We start from the raw sequence: 26,826 nt of genomic DNA on the forward strand, positions 1-26,826 counted from the left end.
ACCAATCTATTAACCTTCTATGAGGAGGTGAGCTGCCATCTAGATAAAGGAACGCCCATAGACATGGTGTATCTGGATTTTGCAAAAGCATTTGACACAGTTCCCCATAAACGTTTACTGTACAAAGTAAGGTCAGTTGGCATGGACTATAGTGTGATTGAAAACTGGCTCCAAGGGCGAGTTCAAAGGGTGGTGATAAATGGGGAGTATTCAAAATGGTCAGGGGAAGAAAATGGGTTCCCCCAGGGATCTGTCCTGGAACCAATCCTATTTAATTTATTAAAAAATGACCAGGAGAATGGGGTGAACAGCTCAATCTCTGTATTTGCGGATGATACTAAGCTAAGGAGGGCAATGACTTTTCTGCAGGATGTGGAAACCTTGCAAGAAGATCTGAACAAATTAATGGGGTGGGCAACTACATGGCAAATGAGGTTTAAATGAGGTTTAATGTGGAAAAATGCAAAATAATGCATTTGGGTGGCAAAAATATGAATGCAATCTATTCATTGGGGGGAGAACCACTGGGGGAATCAAGAATGGAAAAGGGCCTGGGGGTCCTAGTAGATGATAGGCTCAGAAATGGCATGCAATGCCAAGCTGCTGCTAACAAAGCAAACAGAATATTGGCATGCATTAAAAAGGGGATTAACTCAAGAGATCAAGAGGTAATTCTCCCACTCCACAAGACTCTGTTCTGGCTGCACCTGGAGTATGCTGTCCAGTTCTGGGCACCAGTCCTCACTCAGGAAGGATGTGCTAGAAATAGACCAAGTACAAAGAAGGGCAACAAATCTAATAAAGGGTCTGGAGGATATTAGTTATGAAGAAAGGTTACGAGCACTGAACTTATTCTCTCTGGAGAAGAGACGCTTGAGAGGGTATATGATTTCAATTCACAATTACCATACTGGTGACCCCACAATAGGGATAAAACTTTTCCACAGAAGGGAGTTTAATAAGACACGTGACCACTCATTAAAATTAGAAGAAAATAGGTTTACCCTTAAACTGTTGTGATGATCCGGGTTGATTAAGCTCTAGTGGTGCATGCGAATTGAAAAAATTGTGACTGCATTTTCAAGGGCACAGCAGCCCATTTTTATTCGAAAGAAACAAAAAAGTTCAAACTGTAGTCTTCCTCGAAGGGGGTTTCACCATCACTGTATAATCAAATGATAGCCTCCTGGCTTACTCACTGTCAGCGTCATGCTGTTTTGGTCACAGCCCACATCTGGCTAAAAACGCAGCACTCCTGATCAGGCCCTTCACGTTAGGCCTTGGTCTGTCTTCCCCAGACCTGACACTCAGCACCTCTGTGCTTGCAGCTTCATGCTGCACTGGCTGGCTCCCTCCTGTCTGCCGGGCGAAGCTGTCTCCAAGGATGAGCATTGACCTCTATTCCTGGGATGATTATGAAGCCAGCACACAGGTGTACAATTAGCAAGCCTACCAAAATCAGGCATACACTGCTCATTTGCACCTGTGACATGGGGTCACATCTCCACACTGTATAGAGGGTTCTTTACTGTAAGAGCGACAAGCATGTGGAATTCCCTTCCACAGGCAGTGGTTTCAGCAGGGAGCATACCCGTGGGGATGAAACCTTGATCCAAAACGTGCCATTATGGAGGTAAATAAGAGATGGTTCCCAGAACAATATCCATGGTAGGTGATCAGGTGGGTGTTACCACTGTTGACGTCTTTCTGAAAATTTGCCTGTCCGTTCTACTCGCTCACTATTTAAGTACTTAATGGGGTCGATTTACTAAAACTAAAGAGTGCAAAATCTGGTACAGCTGTGCCATGGTAGGCAATCATCTTCTAATTTCAGCTTGTTCAAATAACCACTTTAAAACTGGGCACTAAAAAGAAAAAAAAAACAATGCTGATGTACTGATGGCCTATTTCATTTCTCAAAAATGCTAGGACAGTACAGGTATCCCTCAAATTGCCCCCTTTTGGAAAGTAGACAGTCCAAGGTATTTAGTAGGAAGTGTGGAAAATTTTTAAAAGTTGTGATTTATTTTTATTATTTTAACACATTGCCAATAGTGCAGTACAGCATCAAAAAAGTAATATTTTTTTACATTTTTTATTACATTTTTTTGAAAAAACTTCTGATTTTATTTTGACCAGAGCAATATAATGTTACCATAGTAACATTGTACTACTTTGGAAAACACATAGGTGTTCTTTCACTTTCTGTCCCATAGACACAGCAGAAAGTAAGAGAAGAATTCTCCAAAGTGAGGGAATATCTCTCTTTTAAACAGCTGTTGTCAGAACAGGTTCCCCCCATTGGACAATCTTCCCTCACCTCCTGTTCTGGAGGACAGATAATGGTCACCAGGACAAACATGTAGAAAGTATGAATTTCTCCATCGGGCAAACAAACAGTAATAAAAACCCAACAGGGTGCTTTGCTTCATTAAGTGCAAAAAAAGTCTCTGGTGTGGAGTTTGTTTTCTTCACAATAATAGAAGCATTCATTTGTATGTTTTTCACTCCACAAGGGTGGTAGGGTGTGGATTTTCAGGCCTACCCTAAATTCTAGGGAGAGGATTTGTGGTCCTTAGGTTGCTTCTTCCCCCATCTTGGGTGTCTCTCCAGGAGAGCCACTAACCTACTGCTTGGTGGTTGGCTTCAAGAGGGATCTGCAAAGCCTTTTGGAAGGTGACCCAGAGTGCTTTGCCCCTGTCAGGAGCCTTGTGCCCCTGGGGGATTAAGGGAATGATCCTTTCTCTTCAGGGGGTGACCAGTGACAAACCCTGTGAAATTTTGTGTGTGCTTCATGTTTGGTTCACATAGTGTTTAGGTTTTTGCGCACCCATCACTGGCTTGGAAAAAACTGGACTTTTCATTTGTTTTCCTCAAAAATAAAAAACTTGAATTAATGAGATACATACACTATATTTTTAAAAGTATTAGGATGCCTGCCTTAACATGCACATGAACTTTAATGGCATCCCAGCCTTAGTACGTATTGTTCCATATTGAGTTGGCCCACCCTTTACAGCTATAACAACTTCTACTCTTTTGGGAAAGCTGTCCACAAGGTTTAGGAGTGTGCAGGCCAGTCAAGTTCATCCACCCCAAACCCACTCATCCATGTCTTTATGGACCTTGTTTTGTGCACTGGTGTGCAGTCGTGTTGGAACAAGAATGGGCCATCCTCCAACTGTTTCCACAAAGTTGGGAGCATGAAATTGTCCAAAATGTCTATGAAGATGCCTTAAAAGTTCCCTTCACAGGAACTAAGGGGTCAAGCCCAACCCCTGAAAAACAACCCCACACCATAATCTCCCCTGTAAAGACATGGATGAGCGAGTTTGGGGTGGAGGAACTTGACTGGCCTGCAGAGTCCTGACCTCAACCCGACAGAACACCTTTGGGATGAATTAAAGCAGAGACTGCGAGCCAGGTCTTCTTGTCTAACATCAGTGCCTGACCTCACAAATGCACTTCTGGAAGAATGGTTAAACTTTCCCATAGACACACTCCTAAACTTTGTGGTCAGCACAGTTGAAGACAGAAGAGTTGAAGCTGTTATAGCTGCAAAGGGTGGGACAACTCAATATTGAACCCTATGGACTAATACTTGGATTCCATTAAAGTTCATGCGTTCATTTTATACATAAAACTAGTAGGGCAAATTAAAACATTTGCACAAAAGTGATTAAATGCTTTTATTCAAATTCAATTTCTTAAGACCACACTGTGTGATCCATATTTAAAATTAATATAATATTTACAGCTTAAAAAAAAGAGGAGCTTTTATTTGAAAACAATGCAACGCCTGAAAAAACCTGTTTGACATTTACATAGGAGAACCAGTGGAAAAACACTCATCAATCCCCGATTAGAAGATATTTAAACCTTCCTAGTGACTTAGCCCCATCCAAATAAGACAGCGTTAATTATTTCTCTTGCATTTGACATTTTTATTATTAATCTGATCTGTTCTGAACCTTTTCTCTATAATACTGTTAAGCTAAGACTGCTGTATCCGCTAGACTGGTGGTGTTAACGGCTTATGTGAGTGAATGTGTTCCTGTGTAGAATATGAGAAGACAAAAATGTTCTGTATAATAAGAAGCATCACGAAAACTTTGCACAGGAGAATAAAGCTTCACAGATATACATACACACTTAGCTTGCCAACTCGTAACACAAATTCCTTATGTAGTTATGAGTTTAGAAAGCTGGTAATGGAGATACAGTATGCTTCCTGATTTCTGTGCTACAATGGACATGTCTAAATGAATTATCATGGTGGATTTATTTATTTATTAAATGGTCATTTGATTTAAACCTGAGACACATTTTATTGCAGCCCTGTATTCCATTCTACATTATTAAACTGATTTAACATATTTTTAAATGCATGCAATGTACCTGAAAATGACTTAGTATCAGCCTCTTGCAAACTCTTGTACAGCACAGTTCAGAGTGGGAGAGGAAGAAGCAAGACAAAATGCCAATTAGTGTGCTGCAATGCTTGTACTAAAAAGGAACACGCTGAGAGAAGGAGAGAGCAGAGTGACTGAGAGAATAGCTCATCAGCTTGTTTTTATATTTTCATTGGCTAGAGAAAAGACAGCCAGGTCAGGCTAGGAGTTCGCCCTGACTCCATGTAATCCGCAGAACAAGGAGAGAAAAATACCATGAAGGACCTTCATAACTAAGCCCCGTGGGTGGGAAGAAACATGTCAGGGGCATGGCCTGGATGGAGCTAGGGTGAGGCTGTTATCACCTATTACACGCTGAGCTTATATTGTGTGCAGTGGCTGAGCTTTTTCTCTTCTTGCTCATGGCTGTAAGGACAGAAATACAAATCCTTTGGAAGCTTAAACAGCTCCCATATATATATTTTATCTGTGTATTGAGCTATTTGCCTTATAAAATCATACTATGATGGTAGATGGAACGATGTACAGTATATGGCACTTGAAAAAGTAAATGCAAATGACTTTCATTTCATTTCTACTCAAAATTGTGCTGTCCTGCCTATTGTACTGTAGAAAACGCATCATGATTTTATCAGCCATTAAAGTGGTTGTAAACCCTTACAAACCACTTTGACCACCAGCTAAGCCTAGATTAAGGCTTACCTCTAGGTCCAAGAAATATCTCCTAAAACTACACGGTTTAGGAGATATTTACTAAAAGACAGTCACGTAGTGAGCATGCGCCGTAGACAGAGGCGCACAGGCGCACTATTGCCGTTAGCAGCATGCCACTGCTAATGGTGATATGCCGTAAGTGGCAGCTCCCATGCGCAGGAGTGATGTCATCTCTGCTCCGGCGCTGTGAGTGGCCGGAGCAGCGATACCTGGAAGAAGATGGACACTCCGTACTACAGGGGACAGTGGTGACATTGCTGGCTCCTGTGTCAGGTACGTGATGCTTTACCTTTGCAGGGAGACAAAGAAGTAAACCCATCAGGGTTTACTTCCTCTTTAAAGTGTTGTTTTTTTCTCTCATGTGTTTTTCCCTCCCTCCCTTCCTTCTTTTTGGATTTCCTCATACATTGATCCTTGTTCTTGATCATTTCACCATGATGTTATATTCTGTTATTTAGCTGTAGTGTAGTTGAATGACTACTTTGCAGAATGTGTCCAGCTTACAAGCCAACCTCAGTGGGCTATTTAATTGGGAAAATATGTGGCAAAAGTAACTTCATGGTGATAAATGTAAAGTTATGCGCATGGGGGCTAAAAACATGCATGCATCATACATTATAGCAGTGTTTCTCAAATAGTGGGGCGCGCCCCCCAGGGGGGGCGCGAGGCTCCGTAAAGGGGGGCCCGTCTGACACTGGAGATTGACATCATGTAAGCAGGAGCAGGAGAGTCGTCATGGCAACCCTTCCTATCTCGGAGCCCTCCACGTGACAAACAGCCGCTCGGACAAGCGGCATTACACGCAGTGCGGTGCGTTCCAAGCAGGGCTCGAGTAGCCCGCCTCCTCTGCCTCCCGAGTGACTGGTTGCTAGGCTAGGGCCGCTCCGCGTCTAGCAACCGGTCACATGACATCGGCCATACACGTGGACAAGTGCGCATACGGCCTCCAGCGCAGCCAGCGGCAGACACACGCCGCTGGGATCCGGACTGTCTCCTCCCTCCCCTCTACCCGAGAAGTAAACCAGGTTAGTCACTAGCACTCTGCATTACTCCACCAATACTCTGCAATACCCCACCAATACTCTGCATTACTCAATACTCCGCAATACCCCACCAATACTCTGCATTACCCCGCCAATACTCTGCATTACCCCGCCAATACTCTGCATTACCCCGCCAATACTCTGCATTCTCCGCCAATACTCTGCATTACTCCACCAATACTCCGCCAATACTCTGCATTACTCCACCAATACTCCGCCAATACTCTGCATTACTCCACCAATACGCCGCCAATACTCTGCATTACTCCACCAATACTCCGCCAATACTCTGCATTACCCAATACTCTGCAATACCCTCCCCCCCCGCTCCGTTAAATCCTGTGCTAAATTGATCCACATTTCTTTCTTTTTTTTATTTCCATATACGTTAATAAGGATACAGTGTTATGTAGAGGTGTACTTAACAATTTTATAGACAAATGATACTATTTACAGTCGCGCGGGGGGGCGCGAAATATTTTCCTCTTCCTAGGGGGGGCATGACAGAAAATAATTGAGAAACACTGCATTATAGGAAGAGAACCGCTGAGTGAGTAGATGGTGGAGAAGGATCTGGGTGTCCTGGTAGATAATTATTATAAATAATACAGTAAAGGGAGTACGCAAGTGGAGTTTGTGGAACCTGAATGGCAACCATTCAGGTTCCACATTCATTTTGCAAAAATTGTAAACAGGAATTCTAATTGCTTACTGTGGACAACAAAATATAAAATGTAAGTTTTACGTACAGTGCAATTCTGTATTAATGTATTTTTATAACCTAAAGCAGATTATTGTTGACACTGAGGCTGGATTTACACTTCTTTTGCTGCGTTGCGGTGCCATTCATTCGAAATAGCATTCCAATGCTAAAGGGCAACACACACCTGTATTGTAGTGCACCGCCACACTCAGTAGTGCATTGCATTATATATATGTGTGTGTGTGTGTGTGTAAAACCCCTCACTTAACCCACAACTACTACTCATGTGCTGACCACTTAGCTATTAATATGCCCAGTTGTTCATCCTAAAGATGTAACAAGCTATGAAGTGATGCAACTAATCAGAAACATTGTAAAGCTAATTTATTTGCCGGGAATTTCCATTAATATGTCAAGTATAAAAATGATTAATGTGTTGAATAGCGTAAAAAAAAAAAATGTAGATTGCCAACTTAGATCTCCTTAAAATGTGAGTAGACTGAATGTATGTGAGTTCAATGCTTTCTATAATATAGAGCTGGAGCAATTATACAAAACAAGTTAGAATTACTTGGTCATGGTCAGAAGCAAGCTGTTGGGCAGCTAACTTCTTCAGTGATCATCAGTGGTAGATCCTGTGTTTCTCTCAGTACAGGTGTCTTCTAAAAAAAAAAAAAAAAAAAGCACAACAAATAAAGAGATTTTTTTATTTTTTTATTGACTTGGGTTTTGCCCATGTAGGACAAAGCACCAAGTACAGTAGGTGCTAGTCTCACCCCCAAACAGCATATGCTTACTTTCCTTTCCCTCCCCTATGGTGGTACGCCAGCTGGACCTGAGCTTACACAGGGCTGGCTGTCTCCACCCCCCCATGTGACAGCAGCAGGCCAAGAACAAGCATTGTCATTTGGATGAGTCACATGCTCCCCATTACCCAGAAGAAGGCCTTTGATCGCTTCTAAATGTCAAATGGAATGGAAAGGAACAAAGAAAAGGTGAGTATTTGCTGCTGGAGAGGTGGGATTTTAAAGTGCACCTGTTCATTTGCCTGCATGGTTATTGCACAGGTTAATTTTAAGCCAGAAAAAAAAACATGTAACTAATAGACATTTATTATATTTGTAATTGTTTTACAGGTTTATGATACATATATGAATTGCTGTATACAGGCTCCCCTAGTAACGGCAGGTTTACAGCTCTGTTCAAGGTGAAAAACTTGCAATCCTTTTTGCACACCAAGATTTCTGACTGCAACTTTACTAACTGTAAAAACCACCCTCCTTCTTTCACACCCTGACATTTACTTAATAATTTTTCATTGATTCAGACTTAGTGCCAATCACTCTGCCAGCTGCAAATTCCCTAAGTGACGGTGAATGCCCGAAGGCGCTAACAATAATTTGGGGCCTACTTAACCGTCATTTTTGACATGTTCTTAGCTAAAGGGGAAATAAAACTCAATATATTCTATGAATTTCTAAAAGGTTTATTTTCAGGTTTAGCTGCATTGTCTGTGTTACCCTGTTGACAAGTTTGTGTAGCTTATTGCTATTTCTACTGTTCTTTAGTTTTATTTTTTTGAGGTGCGTCCTTTACATTGTACAAGGAATTTCCATGCCTAAGAATGGTTTTGTTTTTCATTTTTTCTAAAAGATCTAAAAGTAAGAAGAATAAATAAATTCATGCATATTTTTCTTCCCTAGGATTTGTCAGCCAGAGGATCATCTTCACAGCTTCCTAAGTCTTTTGATCCGGAGCCAGTAGCTAAATATGGCACATTGGATGTAACTTTTGACTATGATTCACAAGAGCAGAAACTTCTTGTCACAGTGACAGCTGTCACCGACCTGCCCACATACAACAGGACTGGGAATAGTAACTCCTGGCAGGTCCATCTTGTTCTGCTACCCATGAAAAAGCAGAGATCCAAAACAGGGATTCAGAGGGGGCCTTGCCCGGTCTTCTCAGAGGCCTTCAAGTTCAATCATATAGAATCAGAAATGATTGCAAATTATGCTATCCGGTTCAGACTGTACCTGGTACGTCGAATAAAAAAGGAGAGAATTGTGGGGGAAAAGGTTTTCTATTTAACAAAGCTGAACCTTCAAGGAAAACTTTCTGTTCCAGTGCTGCTCGAACCTGCATACAGTCTGTCGGTAAGTGCTTATGATTGACCATACATGAGCAGACCTTCCAGGGGTTGGAGGGGTTGCATTGAGGAGCCCGTTCATTTTAAATAGGATTTGACAATGCAACGCACAGTACATTTGCATCTCTGTGTTGTTCTGGCTATAGTTCACTGCATATGTACCTTGAGATGCAATTAAAAATGTATTTTAGTGCATGGATACAGTGTGTTGTGTGAATGAGCCCCTATAACTGAGAAGAGAATGAGGGGTTATATCACTGTCCTTCCTTGGTGGAGGTACTGTTATAAAGCACTATGGGGGTTATTTACGAAAGGCAAATTCATTTTGCATTACAAGTGCAAAGTGCGCTTGAATTTGCACTGAAAGTGCACTTGGAAGTGCAGTCGCTGTGGATCCATGCAAGGAAAATAAAAAACAGCATTTTAGCTTGCACATGATTGGATGAGAAAATCAGCAGAGCTGCCCCTCATTTCAGATCTACCCCACAGATTTACAGCGACTGCATTTCCAAGTGCACTTGCAGTGCAATTTCAAGTGCACTTCTAGTTTGCACTAGTGGTGCAAATTGGATTTGCCTTTCGTACATAACCCCCTATGTGTCGATTAAAGCTCATCTCTGGTCCAAAACATTTTATGTGTGTGTGTGTATATATATATATACATATATACATATACAGTGGTGTGAAAAAGTGTTTGCCCCCTTCCTTTCCTTTCCTGTTCCTTTGCATGTTTGTCACACTTAAGTGTTTAGGAACATCAAACCAATTTAAACAATAGTCAAGGACAACACAAGTAAACACAAAATGCAATTTGTAAATGAAGGTGTTTATTATTAAAGGTGAAAAAAAATCCAAACCATCATGGCCCTGTGTGAAAAAGTGATTGCCCCCCTTGTTAAAACATACTATAACTGTGGTTGTCCACACCTGAGTTCAATTTCTCTAGCCACACCCAGGCCTGATTATTGCCACACCTGTTCACAATCAAGGCATCACTTAAATAGGAGCTGCTTGACACAGAAAGGTCCACCAGAAGATCCTTAAAAGCTACACATCATGCCGAGACCCAAAGAAATTCAGGAACAATTGAGAAAGAAAGTAATTGAGATCTATCAGTCTGGAAAGGGTTATAAAGCCATTTCCAAAGCTTTGGGAATCCAGCGAACCACAGTGAGAGCCATTATCCACAAATGGCGAAGACATGGAACAGTGGTGAACCTTCCCAGGAGTGGCCGGCCGCCCAAAATTACCCCAAGAGCGCAGCGATGACTCATCCAAGAGGTCACAAAAGACCCCACAACAACGTCCAAGGAACTGCAGGCCTTACTTGCCTCAGTTAAGGTCAGCGTTCATGCCTCCACCATCAGGAAAAGACTGGGCAAAAATGGCCTGCATGGCAGAGTTCCAAGGAGAAAACCACTGCTGAGCAAAAAGAACATCAAAGCTCGTCTCAATTTCTCCACAACACATCTTGATGATCCCCAAGTCTTTTGGGACAACATTCTGTGGACCGATGAGACAAAAGTGGAACTCTTTGGAAGGTGTGTGTCCAAGTATATCTGGCGTAGAAGGAGCACTGCATTTCATAAAAAGAACATTATACCAACAGTAAAATGTGGTGGTAGTGTGATGGTCTGGGGCTATTTTGCTGCTTCAGGACCTGGAAGACTTGCCGTGATAAAAGGAACTATGAATTCTGCTGTCTACCAAGAGATCCTGAAGGAGAATGTCCGACCATCTGTTCGTGTACTCAAGCTGAAACGAACTTGGGTTCTGCAGCAGGACAATGATCCTAAACACACCAGCAAGTCCACCACCGAATGGCTGAAGAAAACAAAATGAAGACTTTGGAGTGGCCTAGCCAAAGTCCTGACCTGAATCCTATTGAGATGTTGTGGTATGACCTTAAAAAGGCCGTTCATGCTCGAAAACCCTCTAATGTAACTGAATTAGGACAATTCTGCAAAGATGAGTGGGCCAAAATTCCTCCAGGACGCTGTAAAAGCCTCATTGCACGTTATCGCAAACGCTTGGTTGCAGTTGTTGCTGCTAAAGGTGACCCAACCAGTTATTAGGTTTAGGGGGCAATCACTTTTTCACACAGGGCCATGATGGTTTGGATTTTTTTTCACCTTTAATAATAAACACCTTCATTTACAAATTGCATTTTGTGTTTACTTGTGTTGTCCTTGACTATTGTTTAAATTGGTTTGATGTTACGAAACACTTAAGTGTGACAAACATGCAAAGGAACAGGAAATGAGGAAGGGGCAAACACTTTTTCACACCACTGTATATATATATATATATATATACATACATATATATATATATATACATATATATATATATATATATGTGTGTGTGTGTGTGTATTCTTATTTTGTTTTTAACACACTGGGAGGAGCTAGTATTTCCACCTGCAGTAAAAACTTATTTGGTAGAGTTCCCCTTATTTTTTTATCCCTGTGACGCCAGAACAAGAGATGAACGTAGGTTGTAATCTTTCCCCACTTTTCTGCATTAAAATGTTTTTGAGGTCTTTTTGGAGAGATTTCTCATCGGCTTCTGTCTCAGTGTCTTCCTGTCAGTGGAAATAGAATTAAAGGGAAAGTCTCCTCAGTAAAAGATTGAGGACTCCATAGTAGACTTTATACACCAGCCAAGTCTGCTGGAACTTTGTCAAAGTGGAACTGGTCTAAGTGGTGAGTTAAAAACCAGAGTTAGCGCAACTGGTCTAAGTGGTGAGTTAAAAACCAGAGATTAAAACAGGAGGTTATAACAGGGGTCATAGTACCTGTGTAGCGTGAGTACCTGAGTGTTGTCTGAGTAGTTTGTGTGGATCGTTAGTACTTGTGTATTGTGTGCTGTGTATTACAAGTGCACGTAGGTCTGCGAGTGCACGTAGTTCTGCAAGTGGAATGCGAGTGCACGTAGGTCTGCACGTAGTTCTGCGAGTCGTAGTTCTGTGAGTGCACGTAGGTCTGCCAGTACCTGTGTATTGTCTTGTTGAGTATTAGTGTCAGGAAGCTAGTTGTTAGGTAATTTGGACAGAGTATAATCCCCAATCCTCATTAAATTGAATAGGTACGATGCCCGGCAGGTGTGGAGAGGCGACTCGCTGTACATCTTGTAGCATGTATGCGTTCCTTGATCATCCTATCAAGGGTGAATACTGCTTTGCAAAATTTAAGCGCATTGTTTCACTGGAAGCCCAGATTCTGAATCTGGGAAAGCAACTGTCAACACTGAGATGTCCCTCCAAATTAAAGGAGAGCGAGGAACATACATGGCAGGTTCTGGCTGGGGCCAGCACAGAGGTGGGTGGAGACAAAGAGGTGCAGGCACTAGCAAAGAGTAGATGGGTGACAGCCAGGAAGGGTAGAGGGAGGGAAGTGCCAGGGAGGTCGATCCAGGGTAGTATTGGGGGCATTAGTGGTAGGTTGGCCAAAGCACATAAACACAAGGTAAGTATAGTAGCAAGTTCTAGTTGCAATCTCGGAACACCCAATAAAAGGATAATATGCGACCGATCTAAACTACGTGGCATGTTCAATGCCAGGAGCCTGGCAGACAAGATGGGTGAACCAAAGATACTGTTATATGAGGAGGATTTTGGATTTTGTGGGAATTTCAGAGACCTGGTTCAACAGCTCTCATGATCGGCTGGCAAACAATCAAGTGTATACCCTTTATCGCAAGGATAGAGAGGGTAAAAAAGGGGGTGGGTTATGCCTATATTTCAAGGATAATGTACAAGTGAATGTGAGAGATGACATCACTAAGGGAGCTAGGGAGGAGGTGGAATCCTTATGAGTAGAGCTCCAAAGGGATAATACTGGCAGTATGCTATAGGCCCCCTAACCTGAGGGAGGAAGGGGAGACAGATCTCCTATCACAATTTAAATTAGCAGCAAGGATGGGAAGTGTTATCATATTGGGGGATTTTAACTATCCAGACATAGACTGGGCGGAGGGAACTGCACATTCATCTAAGGCTCGCCAGTTCCATCATGCAGGACAATTTTATGGGTCAGATGGTAGACACACCAACTAGAAATAAAGCGTTACTGGATCTACTGATTACCAACAATACAGACCTGATCACGGATGTGGAAATACAGGGAAATTTAGGTAACAGCGATCACAGGTTAATTGGCTTCAGTATAAATCACACAAATTAGAAACATAAGGGGAATACTAAGACACTGAATTTCAAAAGAGCCAACTTCCCTAAACTACAGCCTTGCTAGAAGGCATAAATTGGGATAAAATCTTAGGAACAAAGAACACGGAGGAGAGATGGGTTTGCTTTAAAAGCATATTAATTAAGAGCATTAGCCAATGCATCCCATTGGGTACTAAATTGAAAAGAGCGAACAAAAGTCCTGGATGGCTTAGCTCCAATGTAAAAATGCATATAAAAGCAAAGGAGAAGGCCTTCAAAAAATACTAGATTGAGGGATCATCATCGGCATTCAGACTTTATAAAGAATGCAACAAGAAATGTAAGGGTGCAATAAGGACGGCTAAGCTAGAACATGAAAGACACTTAGCGGAAGAGAGCAAAAAAATCCAAGAAATTCTTTAAGTATGTAAACAGTAAAAAAGGAGGACAGACCATACTGACCCCATAAAGAATGATGAAGGACATGTGGTTACAAAGGATGAGGAGATGGCAAAGGTATTCAATTTTGTTTTCTCCTCATTCTTTCACGAGGGAATTGGGGGGCTTCAGTAACCAAAACTACATCCTCGTGACACATCACAAGAAGCACCTCCATGGTTAACAGAGGACAGAATTAAAATTAGACTTGGGAAACTTAACATTAATAAATCACCAGGGCCAAATGGCTTGCACCCGAGGGTACTTGGGGAACTCAGTCAAGTAATTACCAGACCATTGTTCCTAATTTTTATTGACAATCTACTGACTGGAATGTCACCAGCTAATTGGAGAAAAAATAAGGTCTGTTAGCATGGACTATAAGGTGAGTATATGGATTGAAAACTGGCTACAAGGGCAGGTTCAGAGGGTGGTGATAAATGGGGAGTACCTGGAATAGTTAGGGGTGGGTAGTGGGGTCACCCAGGGTTCTGTGCTGGGACCAATCCTATTTAATTTGTTCATAAACGACCTGGAGGATGGGGTAAATCTCTGTATTTGCGGACGTTACTAAGCTAAGCAAGGCAATAACTTCTCTGCAGGATGTGGAAACCTTGCAAAAAGATCTGAACAAATTAATGGGGTGGGCAGCTACATGGCAAATGGTTCAATGTAGAAAAGTTGACAATAATGCATTTGGGTGGCAAAAATATGAATGGAATCTATACACTGGGGGAGAACCTCTGGGGGAATCTAAGATGAAAAAGTCCCCGGGGGTCCTAGTAGATGATAGGCTCAGCAATGGCATGCAATACCAAGCTGCTGCTAACAAAGCAAACAAATATTGGCATGTATTAAAAAGGGATCAACTCCAGAGATAAAACCATAATTCTCCCTCTCTACAAGACTCTGGTCCGGCCACACCTAGAGTATGCTGTAAAGTTCTGGGCACCAGTCCTCAGGAAGGATTACTGGAAATGGAGCGAGTACAAAGAAGGGCAACAAAGCTAATAAAGGGTCTGGAGGATATTAGTTATGAGGAAAGGTTGCAAGCACTAAACTTATTCTCTCTGGAGAAGAGACACTTGAGAGGAGATATGATTTCAATATACAAATACCGTACTGGTGACCCCACAATAGGGATAAAACTTTTTCACAGAAGGGAGTTTAACAAGACATGTGGCCACTCATTAAAATTAGAAGAAAAGAGGGTTAACCTTAAACTATGTAGAGGGTACTTTACTGTGAGCCCTTGTACACACGGTCGGACATTCTGACAACCAAATCCGTTGGATTTTGTCTGACGGATTTTGTCCGAAACTGTTGCATACACACGGTCGGACAAAGTTGTCGGAAAATCCGATTGTACATAACGTGATGACGTTATTTAGTTAAGATGGGACTACGTTCAGGCTAGTAGCCAATAGCTTTGGTCTAGAAATTTGATCTGAGCATGCGTGGCACTTTGTCCGTCGGAGTAGGCTACACATGAGCGGAGTATGTTCGATCGGAGCATTTTGTCTGAAAATTTTACCGACAAGTTGGAAAAGTTGGTCCGTCAGATATTCCGACGGAAACAGTCCGATGGAGACCACACACAGTCGGAATATCCGACAAAAAGGTCAGATAGGACACATTCCGTCGGAATCTCCGACCGTGTGTACAAGGGCTAAGAGTGACAAGGATGTGGAATTCCCTTCCACAGGCAGTGGTCTCAGTGGGGAGCATCGATAGTTTCAAGAAACTATTAGATAAGCACCTGAACAACTGCAACATACAGGGATATACAATATAATACTGACATATAATCACACACATGGGTTGGACTTGATGGACTTGTGTCTTTTTTTCAACCTCACCTACTATGCAACTACGTGACAGTGCCTTCTGATCCATACCCCAGAAAAATATGCTTACCTGTACATGCTCCTTCAATGCTGCAGGAGCCCACTCTTTTTGGATGATTTCAGGCATTACCCAGGGGGGTGATGTCACTGATCCCCTCCTCCTACGTAATAGTGCTTGGGCCTGGTAATTGACTACCAAGGCCTGAATACTATTGTGCGGGAGAGGTCATATACCCAGAAGCCCTACTCTCTTACAACATAGGAGCAAAGGGACAAAACATTAAAAGATAAGTATGGGATTTTTTTTTTTATCCCATAATCATACTTACCTAGGTGGATGCAGCATCGGTACGATGCACACCAATGAACACTGCCAATGGCTCGGTTCTCTCATCTCCCTGAGCGGAAAGCTGCTGCCTGTCAGTCAGCAGCTCTCCTGCTCTGCTCCTCCACTCTCATTGTAGTGCTGAGCTGTGAAGGGGTGAGGAGCGGCTGTCTCTGTCTCTTAGCGACTCGCTGAGAGGCTAAGATGCCTATCAGGCCAGGCACTTGGAGGATCCAGACTTCCAGATTCGGAACAACGCGATGCCTGGACTGATCTTGGTGACAACAGAGAGTGGACTTCAGACCGCTCTCTGCTGAAAATGGGTCACAGGAATGCAAAACGAACTGCACTCCTGTGTCCCATAGGAGAAGCCCAGATATTCTGTAAAGAAATACATTGCACATATCCCTATTTTTTATAGGTTTTTTTGGGCGGTTTGTATCTTGGTCAGTGTAGAAGAGCCTCATCTGGTCTCAGACCTCAGGTATTAGCTTAGTCATGCTGCTGTTCCTTTGTTTAAAAAAAGATTAAGAGCCCTTTCACACCGTTATTTTTAGCAGTGTTTTACCGTTGGATTTGCTGCACATTTCCGCCGCTAGCGGGGCGCTTTTAACCCCCGATAGCAGCCGAGGAAGGGTTAAAACTGCCTGCAGTGTGCCGCAATAGTGGCGTTTTGCCAGCGGTATAGCCCTGCTGCCCCATTGATTTCAATGGGGAGCAGTGGCGGAGGAGTGGTAAACACACACCGCTCCTTCACCGCTCCAAAGAAGCTGCTGGCAGGACTTCAGGTAAGTATTAGGATGGCTGAGAGGGGCTGCTGCACACATAAGGCTTTTTATCTTCATGCATGAGAAAAATGAGTACTGTCCGTGATACCTTTTTTTTTTTTTTTTTTGCACTAGCATACAATTTTTCAGGACAAGTTTTTGGGGTATGTCCCCTTCTTCAAGGTCCAAGCAGTACTGCAAATAAAAAAAGTATCACGGACAGTACTAATTTTTCTCTGTCACAATTGCACTAATACGGCTACAATCACCTCAAGTATCTTCACGCATATAATGCATGAAGATAAAAAAACCTTCTGCCTTTACAACCACTTTAAGGTTAAAGTTTTTTTAGACTTTACAACCACTTTAAACTGTATGGCTGTCTCTCCCTGTACCCACATAATCTGCAGAGGGTGGACAACCCCTTAAACATTCTAAAAAGCCTAATTTATTTATTTTTATCACCTAAGTGTCAGGTATTCCCAGCATGAAATATAACAGCATCTGGATTCAGTAACTGCCACGGCACAAGGATTATCTAGAAGCAATAAGTAAAAATAAAAAATCTCATTATTGTCCTTCAGTAAATACATTCTGTATTTTCAGAAGTCACAATCCTGTGTCAATAAATGAAAATCTAATTTGCATTTCAAAATTATGTCTGGAGCAAAACTAGTGTGTAACTGATTAGGCAAAAGCAAACAACACAAGCTCTCAGAAGCCTTCGGAGTCTCTGCAGCGCTCTATTACAGGCAGATATTGTGCGTCTCTCCAGAAAGCACCACTGATGCAATTAGAATACTACCTGCATTGCTGAGAGGCGATAAGGTGATTAACTGAGTATCTACAAGACTGAATCATCTCAAAACAAAGCGGATGATGATATAAGACAGGGGTAGGCAACTCCCGGCACTGGTGCCGCCAGCGGCACACATAGCCTCTTTTGCCGATGCTCGACTCCCTTCCCATTAGCAGAGCAGTGCAGGAAAGTGTCAGTGAGACACTAATGCATTCCAATTTCAGAATTCCCCACACCGCACCTGCACTGAAGGGGAGGCACTGTGCCCCCACACATTGTAAAAGATGGGAAACCTTTATTCTCTAACTTTGCTGTAGCTGCGATCATCAGTTTTTGTGATGGGGAAGAGATTGGGTGCAATTCTGCCGGGGGGGGGGGTGGTCCCTGTTTCCAGGAGGAGGAATCTTGGCCACTGCTAAACCAATCACAGTCCTGCTAGCCCTGTCCACCACCTGGAGGAAGATGACTCGCTTGGTTGCCACTACCAATGTCAGAAAGAAGGGATTTCACTGTGGTTGAGAAAACCACAATCAGGTGGCAGTTTGTGGAATTACTGTTGAGCTTCTGGGAACTTTAATGAAATTATTCCTGAACCTTTGCGTCACTTACTACTGAACCCCGGCACTCTGTGTCCCTTTAGGCCACAGCCAGTATTCAGTGCAATGAAAATCACACCCAACTTTTGCTGTGGCGCTTTGTGACATATTTTTCCTCAGCTGCAGGGCCCAACTTATGATCCCGTACACAGGCCCACTGCTTTCAGAAAATGCCCCTGACCTGAGCTCATCATTGCGCATCCATTCCAGATGCTTGTATGGGACATCACATACAAGCACATGGGCTGGGTGCAAAAGGCGGATCAGCAGGATGAGTGTGCCAGGACAGTTAGAAGTGTCTCCTCTCTGCTTCCTTTCACCGCTCTGCATATCATAGATGAGAAGAGGGTACAGTGGTGCAGAGTACAGCGGTGGGGAAAATGAGCAGAAGGGGTTCAGAGGTGGGACAGAAAAGCAGGAGGGTACAGTGGTGGGGCAGATGTGCAGGGAGGTACAGTGGTGGAAGAGATGAGAAGGGGGTTCAGCAGTGGGACAGAAGAGCGGGGGGGGGTACAGTGATGAGGCTGATGAGCAGGGGGTTCAGTGTTGGGCCAGATGAGAAGGGAGTTTAGTGGTGGGACAGAAAAGCAGGGGGGTAGAGCAGTGGGGCAGATGTGAAAGGAGGTGTATTGGTGAGAAAGATGAGCAGGGGGTTACAGTGGTAGGGTAGGAGAGCAGGGTGAACAGAGGTGAGACAGATGTGCAGGAGGTATGTTGGTGGTGCAGATGGGAAAGCGGGTTACAGTGGTGGGGCAGATGAGCAGATAAGTTCAGTGTTAGGACAGATGAGAAGTTGATTCATTAGTGAGAACGAAGGGCATGGGGATATGGCGGTGGAGCAGATGTGGAGGGAGGTACAGCGGTGGGGCAGATGAGAAAGGAGGTTACAGTGGTGGGGCAGATGTGCATGAGGTACAGTGGTGGGAGGGATGAGAATGGGGTTCCGCGGCAGGACAGAAAAGCAGGGGGTTATAGTGTTGGGGAAGATGAGCAGGGGGTTACAGTGGAGGGAAAGATGAGTAGGGGGATCATTGTTGGGGCAGATGAGAAGGGGGTTTAGTGGTGTGACAGAAGAGCAAGGGGGTAGAGCAGTGGGGCAGATGTAAAAGGAAGTGCATTGGTGAAACAGATGAGCAGAGGGTTACAGTGGTTGGGCAGAAGAGCAGGGGGTACAGAGGTGGGGCAAATGTATAGGGGGGCTACAGTGGCAGGGCAGAGGAGAAAGGAGGTACATTGGAGGGACAGATGAGTAGGGGTTACAGTGGGGGAGAGAGGAGCGGGGGGGGGGGTACAGAAATGGGGCTGATGTGCAGAGGAGAAAGGAGGTACATTGGTGGAAAACATGAGCAGAGGGTTACAGTGGTGGGGCAGAAGAGTAGGGGGAACAAAGGTGGAACAGATGTGCAGGAGGTACAGTGATGGGGCAGATGAGAAAGGGGGTTACAGTGGTGGGGCAGATGGGCAGATAAATTCAGTGTTAGGACAGTTGAGAAGATGATTCAGCAGTGAGACAGAAGAGCATGGGGGTATGGTGGTGGGGCAGATGTACAGGGAGGTACAGTGGTGGGGCAGATGTGCAGGGTAGTACAGTGGTGGGGCAGATGAGAAAAGGGGTACATTGGTGGGGCACATGCGCAGGGTGGTACAGTGGTGGGGCATATGTATAGGAGGTTACAGTGGTGGGACAGATGAGCAGGGGGTTACAGTGGTGGGGCAGATGTACAGGGTAGTACAGTGGTGGGGCAGATGTGTAGGGGGGTACAGTGTTGGGGCTGAGGTGAGAAGGTGCATTAATTGGGGCTGAGCTGAGGTGTGAAGAGACAGAAATTGGGGCTGATCTGAGGTTTGAATGTGCTGGAATTGGGGTTAATCAGGGGTTTGAATGTGCTGGAATTGGGGTTAATCAGAGGTGTGAAGGTAAAGAATTGGGGCTAATCAGAGATGTGAAGGTGAATGAATTGGGGTGGGTCAGAGGTGTGAATCTGCAGGAATTGGGGCTCATCTGAGGTGTGAGAGTGCAGAATGTTAATTTCTCACTACTATTTCAGAAGTTTAAAGCATTTACTTTATAAAAAATCCTTTACGTGATTGAGAGTGTGAAATTGGCATCTTTTTGTAATAAAATCGGCACGCTCAATTTCTTTGAAAACATTTTTCTGCACACTGTGCTCAAAAGGTTGCCTACCCCTGATATAAGATATAGTTGTAACACAGCATGATGTTCTACAGCTCAGAACAACAATATCTAAAAATACAGTTTTGATATGACAGCAATGTAGGACTACCCCAGGCAGACTTAGTAATAAATATGTAAAGTGTACACTAACTGTTTTTCTCTTTGCTTTTTTTAGTTTACCTGTGCAGATTTTGCATAGTGGCCTGCTTGTATGGATTTCAACCAATATTCTCTACAGAATATTTTATTGATCCCAAAGGGAAATTGGGAAATTGTTACGAAACAGGCACACTTAACAAAGACAACACAAGATCACAACAATAGACTGAACAAGATCCAAAAATGCAACAAAATTACCAATAACAGCCATTAACACCAAATAACAAAATTAAAACTAAACTACAAATAAAACATCCATACAATTAAAATACAACATAGAATTAATAACAGATTAAAATAACAGGCAAACTACCGAATACAAATAATACAACACTTTCTCTAAGCCCTTGTACACACGGTCGGACATTCCGATGGACAATGTCCGATAGGACCGTGTTGTCGGATAATCCAACAGTGTGTGGGCTCCACCAAGTTTTCCAGCTGGGCTATAAAATTTTCCGACAACATAATCCGATCGGACTTTGTGTAGAGAATTCCGATCGGACAAAGTGCCACGCATGCTCAGATCAAATTCCTAGACCAAAGCTATTGACTACTAGCCTGAACGTAGTCCCGTCCTAACGAAATAACGTCATCACGTTAAGTACGATCGGATTTTCTGACAACTTTGTCCGACTGTGTGTATGCAACAGATTTGGACAAAATCCGACGGATTTGGTTGTCGGAATGTCCGACCGTGTGTACAAGGGCTAACACTACCTCAGATAATAACCAACACAATACCAACATACTATAAAAACAACTCAAAAACCTAATCATAAATAACCAGAATTAAATCTTCACCTCCAGCCCTCACAGAAAATAATTATATATCTTGATTGAGACAGGCAAAAATGTTTTCCTGTGTCGCTCAGTGGTGCATTGTGGGTTTAACAATCTGCCACTGATGGTATTCCACCGGCTGACCAGGGTATTGTGGAGTGGGTGGGAGGAGTTGTCCAAGATGAAACGTAACTTGAACAGCATTCTCCTCTCCAACACTGTTGTAAAAGACTCCAATTCCAATCCAACAACATCACTGGCCTTGTGAATCAGTTTGTTGAGTCTGTTGGTGTCGGGCACCCTAAGCCTACTTCCCCAGCATGTCACTGCATACAGGAGAGCATTGGCCACCACAGACTCATGAAATATCTTCAGCATTGTCCGGCAGATGTTAAAGAACCTCAGTCTGCTCCCTACAGAGCACCTCAGTGTTCTTGCTCCAGTCCAGCTTATTATTGTTGTGCACCCCCAGATACTTGTAACTCTCTGCTACAATACATCCACTCCTCAGATAGAGATTGGGATCACTGGTGGCTTCCTCTTTCTGAAATCCACAACCAGCTCCTTTGTCACATAGAGATACAGATGATTAACCTCACACCAGGTGACAAAGTTCTCCACCAAAGTCCTATACTCAGTCTCTTCCCCATCCCTGATACATCCCACTACTGCAGAGTCATCAGAAAACTTCTGAAGATGGCAAGACTCTGTCTGGTATCGGTGTTGTAGACAGTAAAAAGAAAGTGAGAGAGAACGGAACCCCAATATTGCTGATCACCCTATCCGACACAGTCTTACAAATGCACATACTGTGGTCTTCCTGTCAGGTAGTCTACGATCCATGACACAAGAGAAACCTCAACCTTTATTGCTGCTAGATTTTCGCCCAAAATATCCAGCCTGATAGTATCAGAAGCACTGGAGACATCAAAAAACATGATCCTCACATTGCTTGCTGACTTATCCAGGTATGAAAAGTGAAACCGTTAATTATTACTGGACTCTGGGATAAGCATATATTATCTAAATACAAGAGTTGTGTTTGCTCTTACCTGAATCTTGGTGTGCTTTGTGTATTTCTTCCAGATCTGTGCAGTAATCCAGTGTGAGACTTTTCCTCTGTGCAGGAGCTTCCTGCAATACAGACCGCTCACTGTTACTCTCTTTCCTTTACAAAGTAACTGGTCTAGTCTCCAACCACTCCAGTAGTTTTCTGCAAACATCCTGTAGTGGGTGGAGTCTCCTGGGTGCTTCCCACAGCTTTTCTCTGCATAGTACTTGCTACTTTTGCAAGGTGATATATGGGTTTGCAAAGGCACACAAAGTGGAATTATATCCTTTGTAGCTACCGAAGGATATATTTATATAAAAGGGTTAATGCCCGGAGTTTTAAAGGGTAACTCCACTTTTTTGGGAAAAAAATGTTTGCAAACAAAAGAAAATAATATAGCATATGCATACAGCCATGGCAAAAATATTGGCACCCCTGCATTTCTGTAACCCAAACATTTGTAATTGCAACAATTTTCTGGGTGAAGTAGTGCATAATCTGACAGAAATGCAGGGGTGCCAATATTTTTGACCAGGACTGTATGTGACACAAGTTATATTGTAATTGAATGTTATTAAAAATGTCCTTTCCTTTTCAACCCGCAGCACAGTAGTTTTCTGTAAAATGCAATACGGCAACCTGGAGGCATTCTAAACACAGACACTGTACAGAACACCCCCCCAGAAATGTAATTTCCTGCTGGTGTTTTTGGCTTACTGATTTTCCTAGTTGTTTGATACAAATCAGATTTTAGGCATCCCCTGTAAGAAAAATATTAATATTGGTGAAATACTCTCAAAGGGAAATCACATATAAAGGAATGCAGACCCTGCCAGTTTCCTTTATTAGAGCCCAACGATGCAGCAGTTGATATAATATAATTATAAAATCACTCCCATACTCACTGGGCACATGGACACAGACAAACAATATCGCAACACACCTCAATGCACAAAAACGCATTGTAGTGCGCGGTGTTGTGGTCTGAAGAAGCCCGCCCAATACTAACCTTTATACACAAGTCATACCTATATAAGACTTGGGGCCAGTGGCGGCCCATCCCTTAGAGGCGCACGGGCGCAGCTCCACCCTCCCATCCACGTGTCTGGCCCCTGATCTACATGCAGGCCACCAGACCATGGATTCCAATGGGGGAGGGGATGTGTGTGGTTTTTTAAGCACATAAGTAGAGTCAGAGACTCTAATAGGTTTAAAAAAAAATGTAGGCTCGGGGCGCAGAGCACTGCACTCCAAGCCCACCCAGTTTTGTGACAATAGCAAATGAATATTCGCTATTGCCACACTGATCCTCCTCTCCGGCCAATCAGGAAGCGTGTCCTGAGACCCATCACCTGATTGGATGATCAGGCGATCCTATTGGACGCCTAGGAGGAGGAGGGAGTAGATGCACAGCAGAAGCTAGCGTGATGCAGAGGAGAGGAGACACGATAGAAGCCATTGCCTATCGCCCGTAGGAGCGCTGCCTGTCCGCAACCTAGATGGGGTAAGTACAGGGCTGGATGACCGACCAACTGACTGACTGACGGGGATTGGGGGAATGTGTAGTTGTTTGCCCCCCCCCCCCCTCAAAAAAAAAAACACCAGCCGCCACTGCTTAGGGCCTTTGCATACCAACCCCTGTGTTATAATGCAGCAGCTGGTGTGCAGTGCAATAACTGCAGTGCCGATACACCAATTGCGGTGCACTTTATTTTTAAGCAAACTTTTTTGATATGCCGCTCAGTGGAATTTTATTAAGTTCTATTGGCCAGTGCATCACCACCATTTTGTGGATCACTTCATACTGTGCTGCGATTGGCCTGTTGCACTTCATTCATTTCAATATATAATTTTTTTTTTTGTAGAATGACAAGAGATTGAGCAGACACACATGTCAGTACAGAAGACATGAGTTCAATAAACACTGTTCTTTCAGCATACACCACCATAACATGGTATTGTGAACTGGCCACATAGTAGATTAATCATTTTGCCTTGTCGTGCGGTGGGACTGCTCTGAAATAGCCCCTCACGCTGTCCTATCACAACTGGTGTGGATGGGAACTTAAAGTGTTATCTAAAGACAAAATGTTTTTGAATTGAGTACAGAAAGGGCTAGAACCTCTGTCAGGCTTTTATTGTTTGTGGCTCCCTGTCTCAGAGATTTACTGTGTCTTTTTGAAAATCAGGGCCCACTCACACTATGACATTGCAGTAATGCACGTGTTAACACACTTATTACTGAAATATATGTGGCATGTTTTGCTGTGCCGCAGAGACATTCATCTCGAAAGGCACCCCAATGCACTAAGGAAATGCAACTGGGTTGCAGTACATGGTAACGCATGTTATTGCATTGCAAAAAAGGGTCGCATCCAGTTTTCGGCACATCAGGGTGAGTTGACAGCCCTTTCTTTTCAATGGGCTGCATTAATGCAGCTCACCTCAAAATTGTAAATGGGCCCTAAGAAAAAGTCCAAATTGCTTCTCTTTTCCAAAACAGGATTAGAAGGAACGTTTAAAAAAATATATATATATGTTTGTTTGGGTGGCAAATGTCTTGGGCACCATTCGCAAGGGTAATTCCTGAGGCTGGGATTGACAGCTCTGTGTGGATAGCAGCAGTTGCCGAGCCCATAGACTGCAGTGGTACCTTAGTAAGGAGTATGCTTCTTTTTGGAGATATTTCCTCTCACTTGCTGACTTGTCTTTGAGACATGGTGTGAAGTGAAATCCATTGCATAAGATATACATGGTATAAAAACCTGAAAACAGTTTGGATCATTCTTTATCCACAATAAGTATTGGCAAAATTGGCTTTAAATCACTTTTAATTCTTGCTCCATTTTCTTCCTCTAATTAGAAGAAGCTGCTCAAGGCATTCACTGCAGGTATTGGGTTGTATCCCGACTGGTTGATACTCCACCAAAACTTTTTTTTTTAATCAGATTGAGCAAGGAGGGATATATATATCCATGTCTCAAAGACATGCCAGTTTTTTGTTTGTTTTTTGCAGTCTGTTTTTCCAGTGGAGGGATCTCCTGTCCTGTTCAAATCCTTCCTCATGCAGGTGCTTTGCTGTTGTCTGTTTCCTCTCTGAAGAGATTTATCCCCACTTCCTGTTCACATGACCACACTACAGGTGATGGGAAGTCTACCTTATAGAAGAAAAAACATGAAATAGTAATGAAAGAATTGCTTCGCAAATGCAGATTTTTTTTTTTCCCCCTTATATAAGCATGCATATAAATGCAATCAAGAGATTAGTTAGCAATTTAGCTACTCATTGCATCTCCTGAAAATATGCAAGTTGATTTGGTTGATTTACAAAAAAAATCATGTAATTCAGAAATCCTAGCAATTTCAATTCATGAATTTTAGGCCTCATTCACACAGGAGCTGATACCTGTAGTTCGTGAATGGGGCTGTGCGTTTATGCAGCCTAAGTCACCAGGTGCTGGGTGCAGGCAGCCCTTTCATGCCTGTGGGAACGCAGTGGCTGCAAGGACACACCTGCTCATCCCAGTTTGACAATTGGGTGGGTGCGGGTGAGTGGCCCCAAATGTATACGTTCTCCCTTATATTAGCACATGGGGAGGCAGTGACATCTACCTGGGTAAGCAGTGACACCTTCTGACACCAAAGATTACTCAGGGTGTACTTCTGAAGTGCAAAGGGTGCAAGAGAGCGTGGATGAGTGGGTATACCTGGTAGGAGTGGGCTGTTAGGAGGCACTATCATTCTGCCCAAAGACCGCATTCACAATTGTGAATGGGGTCGTGTACAATTACATGAGGGAACCCCAGTGGGGAGTTCATGGTGACTAGCTGCGGGAGGAAGCCCTATTCAAAAGCAATAGGAGGCTGACAGTTCCCGCAGCTAATCGCAGTCACTTGCATGTAATCACTCAAGCAGCAATTACCTAAGAATGATTAGCTTTGGACACAGACTGTCTGTATCCAGGGGCGAGCATTCGCCGGTATTTGCTCCATCAGCGATTACATATGAGCGACTGCGATTAGCTGCAGGAGCCATCAGCCTCCCATTGCTTTAATAGGCCTTCCTCCCGCAGTTAATCACCGAGAACCCCTAATGGGGTTCAGTTTGTAATCGCACACAGCCCCATTCGTAAGTGTGATTGGGACCTTAATTACCAACTCCGGTCCAAGCAAAACTGTCATTTAAAGATGATGGAAAGACCTTAGATTTTTCCCTCGCTCTCTTTTCCCATCTTTCCCACTCCAGGGCTTTTACCTCTTACTAATGCTACTGGATTTCAATAACTAAACATCAGTGTGTTCTCTTTAACCCTGTTTATTTCTCATACTTGTCTCTTGATCACTTATAAATATTGTATGAAGCTTTCACCAGTCCTACGGGCCAGTGTTTAGATGCCGTTATTTCTCATCTGATTATACTGTTCTCTGTATTTAAGCGCTCCTATTTCGTACAACATTTTTCCTTTTGCACTGTTGTAATCAAATATCCCTGCCCTACATTCTGATCCGTCTCTCTGTAATTGATTTATATATGAATAATGCAGTGTCAGATTATGGCGCATATGAAACACAGGCTTTAGCAGACTGATTTTTATTATAAGCATCTGTTTGAAACACATATCAGTTGCTTTTTCACGACAGTGCCCAACATCTTGCACTAAAGCTTTCTGCACAATCTTGATTTAAGGCAGAGTTTT

General features: G+C 43.2%; 1 protein-coding gene across 2 annotated transcripts in view; it reads left to right on the forward strand.

The window, feature by feature from the left end:
* The window catches only part of SYT14 (synaptotagmin 14), a 348,909-nt gene that overhangs the window by 287,544 nt on the left and 34,539 nt on the right, over positions 1-26,826 (forward strand). For both annotated transcript variants that reach the window (XM_077485715.1, XM_077485716.1), the window contains exon 6: positions 8,576-9,028. In XM_077485715.1, the coding sequence (XP_077341841.1) occupies positions 8,576-9,028 (453 nt within the window). The remainder of the gene's footprint in view (positions 1-8,575; positions 9,029-26,826) is intronic.

This window comes from Lithobates pipiens, unplaced genomic scaffold (genome assembly GCF_037356315.1).
Source record: "Lithobates pipiens isolate NorthernLeopardFrog02 unplaced genomic scaffold, aLitPip1_a1.2 Scaffold_18, whole genome shotgun sequence".
Classification (NCBI taxonomy): domain Eukaryota; kingdom Metazoa; phylum Chordata; class Amphibia; order Anura; family Ranidae; genus Lithobates; species Lithobates pipiens.